General features: G+C 44.5%; 2 protein-coding genes and 1 pseudogene across 2 annotated transcripts; 2 read left to right on the plus strand and 1 right to left on the minus strand.

The window, feature by feature from the left end:
- Window positions 1-1,476: 1,476 nt before the first annotated feature.
- LOC121551317 lies at window positions 1,477-4,239 on the minus strand (annotated as a pseudogene).
- A 1,552-nt stretch (window positions 4,240-5,791) lies between these two features.
- LOC123482665 lies at window positions 5,792-9,521 on the plus strand. The gene is made up of 4 exons (XM_045211139.1): window positions 5,792-5,886; window positions 6,071-6,107; window positions 7,279-7,586; window positions 8,069-9,521. Exons 1-4 carry the CDS (start codon window positions 5,792-5,794, stop codon window positions 9,519-9,521), a joined length of 1,893 nt encoding a protein of 630 aa, XP_045067074.1.
- Window positions 9,522-9,540: 19 nt separating this feature from the next.
- LOC121551754 lies at window positions 9,541-11,505 on the plus strand. The gene is made up of 5 exons (XM_041864487.2): window positions 9,541-10,246; window positions 10,346-10,405; window positions 10,522-10,775; window positions 10,899-10,986; window positions 11,297-11,505. Exons 1-5 carry the CDS (start codon window positions 9,541-9,543, stop codon window positions 11,458-11,460), a joined length of 1,272 nt encoding a protein of 423 aa, XP_041720421.2. The 3' UTR covers window positions 11,461-11,505.
- Window positions 11,506-12,479: the final 974 nt, after the last annotated feature.

Below are 12,479 nucleotides of genomic sequence, written 5' to 3' on the forward strand. Positions count from 1 at the left end.
AACATTTGTAATGAATCTTGCAATTTTGCGGAAAAGTATTAACGTAAAATAAATGATTCACTTTACTTTTTTTACACTGCATAAAAGTACAGTATTGAAAAGCCAGTGCCCATTGTTTCGTTGACTACACCATTAAAGGGATACTTTGGGATTTTGGCAATGAGGTCCTTTATCTACTTCCCCTGAGTCAGATGAACTCCTGGATACCATTTTTGTGTCTCTGTCCAGTATGAAGGAAGTTAGAGGTAGTTTCGTGAGTTAATGCTAACTAGCATTAGCGCTATGACTGGAAGTCTATGGTATCTGCTAGCATGCTATGACTGGAAGTCTATGGGATCTGCTAGCATGCTATGACTGGAAGTCTATGGGATCTGCTAGCATGCTATGACTGGATGTCTATGGGTATCTGCTAGAATGCTATGACAAAGTCTATGGTATCTGCTAGCATGCTATGACAAAGTCTATGGGTATCTGCTAGCATGCTATGACTAGATGTCTATGGTATCTGCTAGCATGCTATGACGAAGTCTATGGGTATCTGCTAGCATGCTATGATGAAGTCTATGGGTATCTGCTAGCAGATATTCAGCATGCTAGTAGTACTCGTTTCTTGAGCCAATGCTAACTTCCTTCATACTGGACAAATAAACATTTTATCCACGAGTTCGGACACTGGGAAAGTAGATAAAACGGCCTCTGCCAAAATGATTTTGACCTATTGTGTCAAGATGTTCCCATTGAACCATGTTCTCTGGATTTAAACATTGCTATAGTGCCCTCAAACGCAACCCTAGACCAGTTCCAGTGCTCCCCCCATCACACTGATTTAGACCTTGGACAGCAGGTGGGTGCAATTAAGTATGAGGCAGAACATAAAAGCAGCAGGCTCCAGACCTCACAGGGTAAGCGTTGAATACCCCTGCTACTAAGTTGCACCAACTCAAACAGGAACCATTTAGCAGGCATATAGGGCAACGGCCTGCTTCGAAGACTGGTGTATTGTCAAGTAAATCAAGAATGTTGCAGTTGACAACACCTACCCTTTTCAACGCAATAAAGGCCTACATCTGTGACATTGCCCCAACAGGCCCAAAGTACATTTCTACCAAAACCTCCCATCAGGCATGCCCCACAATGGAACGCACCAGTGTCAGTCAGAATGGTTCCTACACTATGGTGGTGGAATTGGGTTGTTGACAATTAGGAATTCACCCCACGTCACCGGTGACTACTCTGCATACTGTAGAGGGCACCCTGAAGGGTAATGCCTTATACAAATGGCATGTACATAACTTTTTCCACAGCATGACTTGTCATTTGTTATGGATATATTGAAGCCCCTTCAATAGAGGCCCACATGCACTGAACAGAAGCCAGAGGACACTACCAATTATTTTATCAAACATGTTCACATGTCCCAGTCCCCTACACAAAGCCCCCCGCAGTTTCAAAAGTAAACTAGGCGAGCCTCGCGTATTCTAATTCATGATTATTTTTATTGACATTATTCTTTTTAAGTGCTTGAAAGTCACAAGGTACATGAACAAATTCCAGATCAACAGCATTCAGAATGGGTTTGATGGGGTGTGAGGAGAAAAGTTTCCAGTCCCATTTTATTTACTCATACAGGAATCCATGTTGGCAGCTCTTGTACTCGACAATCTCCTCTGGCTTGAACCACAGGGCAATCTCCTTGTTGGCACTATCGAGGGAGTCACTGCTGTGGATGATGTTCCTGTAATGGCAAAAGGCTACAAATCAGAAACTCTGCATCATGCGGATAATGGGCTTAGATTTATTGGAACTACAGCAGGGTACATATTCCTCTATACATGCCAGTTTGCTTGTAGAAAATTCATTATAGCTTGAATATTTCGTCAGATTCCTGTCCAATGTTGTATACACCTTTACAGGTTGCACCTCTACTCACATTGGTTGAGCACTTCCTACTTTCCATATCAGAGTCTGTATAAACAAGCATCAGTGGACACATACCTGCCAAGCGTGATGCAGAAGTCTCCGCGGATGCTTCCGGGTTTGGAGTCTGCAGGGTTGGTCTCTCCCAGCATCAATCTGCCGTTCTTCACAACGTTCAGGCCTTCCCAGATCTGAAAGCAAGGGAGCATAAAATAATGGAGAATTGAGTGGAACGATTAATTATATCACAAGCACCGCTCAAGAGAACCTGAAGTATAGTGTCCAGGGTGGCATTAGCAGTGAGCCACTATGAATCTAGCAATGAGCCAGCATTTTAAAACGGGCTGTGCGTAGTGCATGCGTGGGGAGGATAGTTACCATGGCAACAACTGGACCGGAGTGCATGAATGAGCAAAGGCCGCCATAGAAGGGCATGGCCTTCAGGTCAATGTAGTGCTGCTTGACAAGGTCCTCAGACGCCTGCAATCACAAAAAAACTCAGTTCAATGCCTCAAACTCAATATTAAGCAGTTAAATGCCATTGAACCCTACTAGAAGCGCCTCTGAACAGATTCAGTTATTCACATACCTGGATCATCTTCATGGCCACAAGCCCCTCTGCTCAAAGCGCTTAATGATATCTCCCACAAGCCCCCTCTGGACACCATCAGGCTTGATGGCAATGAAGGTACGTTCGGTGTTAGACATGGTGCTGCAACACAGGAGGATAGATATTGAGTGACTGAAATGGCAGTGGGCCATCAGTGAAATGCACATTAATGGAAAAACTGCCTAATTTGTGGTCTTGGCAATCCAAATCCCCCAACCCCCGTAAACTGAAATTGTTGAATTAGCTGGAGTAAGCCAGGCCACTCTGCACAACCTTTGACCAATGTACTGCCAGTTGACAGCTCTTCAATGTCACCTAGACTGCTATGGAGTGAACAGATGTACTGTGGCTAGTGGGAAAGTGGGCAAGGACAGCACAATTCTATTCTTATCACCCATCCTGCGGAAAGTATTCCCACATGCCCATTCCATGCCTATGGGGTATTTAGTATGAACAATTTGCTTTCGTTGCCAATGCGCAACTGATGTTTCATACATGGGCAAACGAGACATTTTTTACTGGTACTGTAGCTTAGTTACTGTTGTACAAAGTGAACTCAGGCTTTAGTATAGTTATGTTTAGATCTATAGAAAGTACAGTTCACTACACTGAACTGCAGCCAGATGCTGCAGCAGTGTTAAACTGTCTGGTTCAAACGTCATTTCATTGAGCTTTTTAAAATAGTAATATTCAAAACCTACACCGACTTAACAGCATTCAAACTATAAACGAGTCATCTAATCAAATCACAACCACACCCTGCGCCGGAACCAGTCGAATTGGGCACATATTTGCAAGCTTGGCAATACATTAGTTAGCATTTTTACATCGCGATGGGCTGATTGTTAAATTCTCCCACCGTTTGAATGACAGCAAACCACGAAAAGTAACTAGTTAACTGGCTACGTCCCGATTAAATACAGATCCGAGTGTTACACCGGCATTAATATACTTTTCAAAGCGAGCTAAGGACGTTAGCGCCATGAACTTGAGTACATCCCATTGTTGAAAGCAAGCGGCCATATTTGGTACAGATCAGATGCCACATGGCCCGGCTTTCCACGGTCTTTAATCGAAATAAATTCCAAGTAGATTAAAGTAGAATTGTCAAGTACTTGCCACCTACAAGTGAGCTTATAGTAACACGAGAGGGACAAATAATTGGCTTATGGTAACCCGCAAGGCTTAACTAGTTAGCCATGTGAATTAGCAGTTGTCACCCCGTAAGCCAGTCACGTCCGGTGAAACTGAAATGCACAGCACCGGAGTTACCGCGTTACATTCAACTAATTAACTATCGTTAAGCATGCTATAACTACTCCAAGTCATTGGTTTACTATTAGGATGAGACTTAACTTTAAAAGAGTCACTCAATGTATATCAATTAACTAGCTAACGTTAGTTAGGTATAAACGGGCAAAACACCACGCCGTTACGTGGCATGTTAGCTAGCTAGTCAATGCGAAAGGGAAAACACAACCGACACGGATCCACCAACTTCCTAAAAACATGAAATGAATAGAACCGCAACGTGAGATTCGTAAAACACAATGCTATGATATAATGCAAAATGAAGGGAGTTGTAACACCACCATTCAAGCAGCATACCTTTAAAGTTACGATGTTGAGACTGACAGAAGAACCTGGACACAACCGTTCAAGACAGAGACAAAATCAGTAAGGCTGAGATGATGATGAGAGCTAGTTTATAAAGGCTGCCCAGTGAATGGGTGGGGCTTGGATGAGGTCAAAAATTGATTGACATGTTGCCTGCTTTTAATCACCCATGTTCTTTTGTGCATTCTAGCGCCACACAACAGTTAATGGTGATATCGACATGTGCTGTCAAATATTCGAGTCTAGACATTGGGAAGTGCATAATTATATAGCATAGCAACACCAAAGGTTGATATCAGCAGACTAATTATTATTATTATTAACCAAAATGGTATCTGTTGCAAAGGGTGGGTGGGTTTTTTAAGTGGGTGTACATGCTTGTTTGTTTGTTTTTTATCAAAGAAACAGGCGTAGGTGTAAGTATATATCAGAGCCTTACATTTTACAAACACAATTTGAAACAATTTTCCTTTACATATTTTGGATGAAGTCTGCTTGTGGTGGCCGATTTTTATTTTTTATTTTTTATGAGGCAGAATTGATTTGACTGGAATAGTGTCTAGTCTGGTATCTGTTGTTGTCATTTAAGCAATAATGCCTGAGAATCCGATAATTATTGTGTGACAACTCACGACAAGGCTGTTCTGAGGCCCGAGGCGAAGCAACTTTTTTTATGAGGCAGAATTGATTTGACTGTAATGGTGTGTAACGCTCAGTGGTCTAGTCTGGTATCTGTTGTTTTCATTGTTGATTTTGCCGCTACCTGCTGACTGTTGCAGTTACCGCACAATTACGTCTGCGATGTATATCTATTACGTCATACGTGATCACGTTCGAAACAGATCAGATAACATTTGACTCTTCATTCAGTCATCAAGTTGGTGTCGTTGGTGGTTGAAAATGTATTATCCCGCATTTTATTGCAATGTAATTGTATCATAATTTTTTTAAAGCATTAATATGTGATACAACTGGAGATAATATGGAGAAGAAAGAAGTGGAGGTAGGCTTTGTTTTTCAGATTTTTTTAAATAGAGATGTATATTTTTTATATTAAACATTTTGAAAGGCAAGATAAGTCTTGCCATCTGCCAAATTCAGAAATAGTGAGTAATTGGGTAAAGGTGATCGCCAAGGTGATATATAGTGATAAATAATGTAGGCTAATTAATGAGAGTTGAGAAAGGTGATATGTAAAATCTCAGAGAGAGATGCAGGAGGCTGATCCAGAGTCAGCCGGACCATCTCAGTCAGAGGAGACTGAAGCAGAGAGAGAGTGCAGGAGGCTGATCCAGAGTCAGCCGGCCCATCTCAGTCACAGGAGACTGAAGCAGAGAGAGAGATGCAGGAGGCTGATCCAGAGTCAGCCGGACCATCTCAGTCAGAGGAGACTGAAGCAGAGAGAGAGATGCAGGAGGCTGATCCAGAGTCAGCCGGCCCATCTCAGTCACAGGAGACTGAAGCAGAGAGAGAGATGCAGGAGGCTGATCCAGAGTCAGCCGGACCATCTCAGTCAGAGGAGACTGAAGCAGAGAGAGAGATGCAGGAGGCTGATCCAGAGTCAGCCGGCCCATCTCAGTCACAGGAGACTGAAGCAGAGAGTGAGATGCAGGAGGCTGATCAGGACTTAGCCGGCCCATCTAACACATGGGAGCCACAGCAGACTTCTCATTACAACCTGTCCTTGGCCCGAGAAGCTCCTCCTCAGAACTCGAATTCTCAGGGGAGGAGATGAATGAGAAGTAGGTAGCTCTTTGTCTTCCCCATACTTACCTCCTATTCTCTATACTGTGTGTTCTGCAACTGACCAAAGAACCAATCAGAGGGTGTGTTTGTGGTGTACATGTATATAGGCTAGTCCCGTAGAGGTCAAGGGTTAGATAGTTTTAATAATTAACAGTACTCATCTATTTATCCCTTTTGCAGGCAATGGATTATTTCGACTGAGAATATGCATGAAAGGGTGAGTTAGAGTTAGCGCTGGAATTTTCTAACATCAGGGAGACGGTAAAATAGACTATGGGTGCATCCCAAATGGTGCCATTTTCCAAATATATGCCCTACCTTTGATCAGAACTCTATGGGCCCTGGTCAAAAGCAGGGCACTATATAGGGAATAGGGTGCCATTTGGGATGCAGTCTAGATCAGGGATGGGCAACTGGTGGCCGTGGATCCCCTTTTGTAAGCCCGCGGATCAATAAAAAAAATGAATGGAACTCAGTCAGGGTCTCAACTTATTGTTGAGAGTTAGAATAGTAGAATACACAAGGTGCCGTTTTCAATTTTGGTTTTGCATCAGCAGTTTTTCTCTTGCTATGTCAGTCACTGACAGTCACTCAATTAGCCCATGTCAGCTAAAACATTTTTTGGGGGGTAAGTTAGTCTAGCGGCCAGCTATCTAAATTTGTAGTAATCATGGTCGAATGGGGAGGGGGCAATGGGGAGGGGGCATTGATTTTGTTAGTCACGCTCACTCAGATATCAAATGAGTAGAATTACATGAAAGTAGTTCTACAATTTCAAAATGTTCTCTCTGCCCCAGGGTAAAATGTGTAGAATTGCAGCAAACTTGCTTTAAAACGGCAAAAAATGTTCTACGCCACATGGCAAAATGTGCAGAATTGCAGGAAATTAACCCTAAAACTTCAATTTTGTCTCTCCACTGTCAAGAGGGGATCGGCTAAAATCATTTGCTGGCAGAGTGGGGGGCAGGCCCCAACAAAATGTTGCTTGGGGCCCCCAAAACGCAAGGGCCGACTCAGACTACATGTGTGGGTATGGATGTGGGAATGAAGACCCGCGAGCCACTGCGGCCCCTCATGATGAGTTCAGATTTTTTTGGCCCCCACGCCCATAAAAGTTGCCGATCCCTGGCATAGATATTCTATTACAATACTACAGTAAATGTACCAGGAGCTGGCGAGTCAGCACTTTGAGTCTAGACAATGGGAACCTGGTGAGCAGGCTTTATATCTCAACAACAAGGTCGGAGGAAGTTGAATAGAATAACTTTATTTAATAAGTTTTGGCATTCAGGTTAGATAATAAAGACATCACAATGTAGACAGACGGTGGATTTAATTGAATGTTCAATTTTAGAACAATCTTTCCCGGCTGTTCTTTTACATTACAGTCCACCATAGTTGAGGCTCATGCTAAGTGCAAGAACATCGTGTCATGGGTGAAGGAGGACTCTTCAACAGTGGTGGTCCCTGCCCTTGATCTCATCATGTACAGGCATTTGCCCTGGTCACCATCATCATCTTCATCAACTTCCTCCTCCTGGTCTTCAGTCGTAATCAATGAAGCAGATCTGGAAGCGGCCTCCGTATGCCGCAGCGTCAGATTCAACCTTGGGCCAAGTCATGGGCCAAGCGAGGTCACCAGCCCTAGAACTGGTGCCAGGACACGGAACCCAACTCCCTTCCCCTCCCTCCTTTCGTATGTACCCCCCTGTAGCTTATTCCTCCCCATAATGGTTGGAACAGTTAATTCCTTAACTTCATACATGTGTATAAATAATGACTTCTCTAAAATGATTTATTTCCACTGAATACAGATGTAGGAACTTACGTTTGCTACAGCAGGAAAATAATCCTGCAGCATTAGGAAATGTGAATTAATATCTGGATTATAATTAATGGACATTTTTGAAGGGATTGATACATTATTCGTAAGGGAAAAAAATCTAGTCTGAAATTTCAAAGTGGACTTCAGAAGCCTTTTAAAACCTCAAATACACTATACGTTTTACATTTCCTACATTGCAGGAAAGTTCTCCTGCAACAGGGTGATCAAATTAAGATCCTGCATCTGTATGACTTTAGTTGATTCTTTTAAATAATGTTTTAAAGCAGTGTTTGTGTCCAGAAAGGTTTGTTATTGTCGTTGTTACCATATCTTTGTTGTGGGGTGCTCTTCAGGTCAGAGGAGTCTTTGGGAAATGAGGAAGAAGATGACAACCCAAGAAGATATTCCTCAGCATCTGAGAACGGAGATAGAGAGGATTGGGACAGACCCCACTCAGACCCCCTGAGGTCTGTGTTCGGACTGTCTCACAACTTTATCTTCAGTCAGGTTCACAGAGACGCCCGCAGGTCCCTGAGTGAGGTCATACTGCCATCCATCCAGAGGAGACCAAAGAAGATGAGGCCTATTATTCTGTCTGCGGACACCAGGCTGATCATGGCCATTGTGGAGATCATCTTCAAGCAGATCAACGCCAGACTAGCCCAGCTCATGCTGATAGGAGGGGCCAGTCAGGGAGCCGAAGCTCCTTCCACCAGCATCAGCTCACCAAGCAGTCAGTTTGCTGAGCAGTTGCTGCGGACAATCACAACCACAATGAATGGCCATACTATGGGACAGATGGCGCTCACTTGGCTGTCTGGAAAGTCCGCTAAGGAGATTGAGAGAGAGCTAGGACGACTGGCAGGTCAGGTCATTGTTGCAACCATCAGCAGCATCCAGAGGGTGAAGAGCGACGCTCAGACAGGACATGAGGTGCGGGTGTCCTACTTCCTGTCAGCGGTGTCGGCCGAGGTGCAGAGTCTGGTGGTCCAGAGAACGGAGACCAGGATGTCAGGAAGCGACCACCTGCTGAACCTGTCTCGGGCAAAGATCAACAGGGCCGTCGAGCTGAAAATGGCTGAAATGTACGGTAGATCCCTGTGGGATTGGTCCCTGACAGAACAGAATATCCAGCTAGGTCATGACAGAATCACTGCCATGTCCAATGATTTGGTGGATTTGGTGGTCGATGATACCCTGGATGCCCTTGGTTATCTAGAGAACCAGGCATTTTCCAGGTCCCAGAGCGCTGGCTCCCGGACAGGGATTGAAGGCCTCGACATTGATGGTGTGGCAAGGGACATGGTCCGGAAAGCTGCAGCCAAACTCAAGGCATCCATGTCTGAGTTTGAGCTGGAGGGGGGATCCAGATACTCACAGGGCAGCAGTGGTCCCTCGAACCACTCACCTCTGTCTCGCTCCCACTCCGACCTGAGGATGCTCTGTGTCCGGTCAGCAGTGTCAGTCAGAACTGCCCTGCAAGTGATAAACACAGAGCTTGACAGCAACTCAGACGAGTCCTTTGTTCCATGCCAGATGTCTAGAAACCTTCTAGCACGTCTAGTGTTGAGTGTCGAGAGCATCAGCGATCTGGAAATTGGTGAGATGCTCCAGGGCCCCTCAGCAATCATGGAGCCGGAGGCTGTGAGAGAACACCCAGACATATCCTCCACTGCCATCTACCACTCCCTGCTCATTGATTGTCCATTCCCACCATCAGAGAGGATTCAGGAAACAATTATTCTAAGCCGTCCACTCACTGCACAGGATGTGACCACACAGGGGGAAAAAGCAGCATCCTGCTGACCTTCAGACCGACAACCTAATGGCAGAATACTCTGCCAAGGCCCAAGGGGTAGTGACTCAGGTCATAAGAGATGCTTCTTTGACCATGGACATCCTGTCAGCCCACGTCTCCTCAAGGAACATTGCTGAGGCCTCAACTAGCATTCTTGAGTCCCTTCTAGTGGACTTAAACGAGGCAATTGAGGTTAGTAGGGCAGGTAGGATCAAGTTCTGGGAACAGGTCCGGTTATCCTCCCAGAAACTTTACAGCACAGCTGTGAACGAGCTGAAGAGTTTGTACACTGGTTGCCACCTCACCAATGAGCGGGACCACCAGGATACCCATTTAACTGCTGACAAAATCCAGGACATGGAAGTGTCTACCAACAATGACCTCAAAGACCCAACAGTTGCAGTCAGCCAGGAGTCAGTCAGACACAGCGCCAAGAAGATCCTCAGCAAGGTTCTGAATGTGATCAAGGCCGGAGTAGCTGCCTCAGAGCACTCATCTGTGGGTGAGCAGATGACCGAAGAGTGGCAGGTTGCCATGGAGATGTTTGACTCCATTCTGAACAGGCTAGAAGATGATGAGCCTGATGTGGGTGAAGAGGATCATCTTCATGTGATGTCGGTCCATGACATCTACCAGGATGTCTCATCTAAAACCTCTCAGGTTTGTATGGCGGTGACCGGCCAGGCGATGGACACGCTGACCGATGATGTGTCAGCCGCGACCTCTGTGCGTGGTAAGTAAAATGACCACTTTTCATTTATTTTATTTTGTAATATGCACTAAATTGAATTATTTTTTATTTTTTATTTTATTTTCACCTTTATTTAACCAGGTAAACCAGATGAGGACAAGTTCTCATTTACAACTGTGACCACGCCAACTCTCGTGTCATGTAGGATTCACTCATGAGCTTAATAGTTTTATTGCAATTGTGTTCATTGGATTTTCAAGATTGTGTATTATTGTAAAATATACACAACATAACTATTTTATCTCTTCTGCCCCCAGATATTCTTCTGCCCAAATCAAAGAGAAGTCTCTTCCAGGCCACAAGTACCCACAGGTCAGGCACTAGCCAGGCCTCCAGTGACGTTCTTGCTGAGCTCCATGCCAACCGCCCTGACACCGCATTGCCTGTGAAGTGCACTTCTACAGCTGTTGCTGATACAGAGACTCGTCACGTCCCCTCTGCCAGAGTGAAGAAGAAGAGCCAGGGCCGGAGGTTCAGTTACTGCCCAAAGTTGCCAACGGTCAAGATCAAGGTATGGAGCTCCATGTTTGGGGTTTTTCCCCGTCATTACGGCTAAAATAGAATTCGAAGCTAATGGGGTCAGAGTGAGACATTGTGGGGCGTCTAATGGAAGGATGAATTTACTCGGCAACAGGTGTTCAAGAGCAGAGTGGAACCAGAGAGCCACCCCGCTCAAAAGGAGCTGCCTTCGCAGCGTTTCAGCACCTCTCGAGTTGCGCTGGGTAAGCGACACACAATGATGATCATTTGATTTTGATGCATTGCCAAGATGTGGCCTGTGGTCAGAATGAATGCAGCTTTACTGAGTTTAATGCTGAGATGTATTAATCCATCCATAATGCTTTCTCTGATCAAGGCCACTGAGTTTGACGAGCTGTCAGGCAAACATTGTAGCGACTTTCACATTTCCCAAGGTCAAAATCGTAGATTCTGTCATTCTGATGTATTACCATTTGTTTGTGCTGTGGTTGGAGAGAAGGAAAGTACATTTGATATGTTCAATTCTGATCCTGCAATGTTCTCTTATCACAGATGATGATCATGCTGTCCCATTCATTCCCCAACCTGAGGACGACCTGCCACCAGCACCTGCACAGGAGTCCCGTAAACATCCCCTGTTGGTCAGGGTGTTCCGGGCCATTTCCAGAGCCATCTCGAAACCGTTCAAGGGCTGTGATTTTTGCAAGAAGAATTAGAAAGATTTAGCCATCACCATCTAATAAACATATTAGCAGCATTGATTTGTGTGTCTGCAGTCATATTTAATAGACTCTCTTGACATGGCATTTTAGTCATTTAGCAGACACTCTTATCCAGAGCTACTAGGGGTAAATGCCTTGCTCAAGGGCACATTGGCAGAGGTGTCATTTTTCACTTAGTCAGCTCGTGGATGTGAACCAGCAACCTTTCGGTTACTGGCCACCGCTCTAAACCTTCATATCTGCAAACACTGAAGTGATACGGGGTTGGCCCAACTGAACATTTCACACCAGATTTGTATGTTCCATTTGCTGTGTTAAGAACATTTCAATATTTGTAATATACGTACAATAAACTTGCAAACTGAGAAGGCATTTCAAAGCAGCTTTGATTGTATTGACCTTGGTGAAAATGTGTTTAAATTACATTGCATATATATATATATACAGTGGGGAGAACAAGTATTTGATACACTGCCGATTTTGCAGGTTTTCCTACTTACAAAGCATGTAGAGGTCTGTAATTTTTATCATAGGTACACTTCAACTGTGAGAGACGGAATCTAAAACAAAAATCCAGAAAATCACATTGTATGATTTTTATGTAATTCATTTGCAATTTATTGCATGACATAAGTATTTGATACATCAGAAAAGCAGAACTTAATATTTGGTACAGAAACCTTTGTTTGCAATTACAGAGATCATACGTTTCCTGTAGGTCTTGACCAGGTTTGCACACACTGCAGCAGGGATTTTGGCCCACTCCTCCATACAGACCTTCTCCAGATCCTTCAGGTTTCGGGGCTGTCGCTGGGCAATACGGACTTTCAGCTCCCTTCAAAGATTTTCTATTGTGTTCAGGTCTGGAGACTGGCTAGGCCACTCCAGGACCTTGAGATGCTTCTTACGGAGCCACTCCTTAGTTGCCCTGGCTGTGTGTTTCGGGTCGTTGTCATGCTGGAAGACCCAGCCACGACCCATCTTCAATGCTCTTACTGAGGGAAGGAGGTTGT

This window comes from Coregonus clupeaformis, chromosome 35 (genome assembly GCF_020615455.1).
Source record: "Coregonus clupeaformis isolate EN_2021a chromosome 35, ASM2061545v1, whole genome shotgun sequence".
In the NCBI taxonomy this organism is placed as follows: Eukaryota; Metazoa; Chordata; class Actinopteri; order Salmoniformes; family Salmonidae; genus Coregonus; species Coregonus clupeaformis.

Bases quoted from the DNA above. Each gene is read 5' to 3' on its own strand.
- LOC123482665 (XM_045211139.1), top strand. From the start codon at position 5,792: ATGGGAGCCACAGCAGACTTCTCATTACAACCTGTCCTTGGCCCGAGA. The intron at 5,887-6,070 runs GTAGGTAGCTCT...TCCCTTTTGCAG, and splicing joins GGGGAGGAGATGAATGAGAA to GCAATGGATTATTTCGACTG. The intron at 6,108-7,278 runs GTGAGTTAGAGT...TTTACATTACAG, and splicing joins CTGAGAATATGCATGAAAGG to TCCACCATAGTTGAGGCTCA.
- LOC121551754 (XM_041864487.2), top strand. From the start codon at position 9,541: ATGGCAGAATACTCTGCCAAGGCCCAAGGGGTAGTGACTCAGGTCATA. The intron at 10,247-10,345 runs GTAAGTAAAATG...TTATTTAACCAG, and splicing joins AGCCGCGACCTCTGTGCGTG to GTAAACCAGATGAGGACAAG. The intron at 10,987-11,296 runs GTAAGCGACACA...CTCTTATCACAG, and splicing joins CACCTCTCGAGTTGCGCTGG to ATGATGATCATGCTGTCCCA.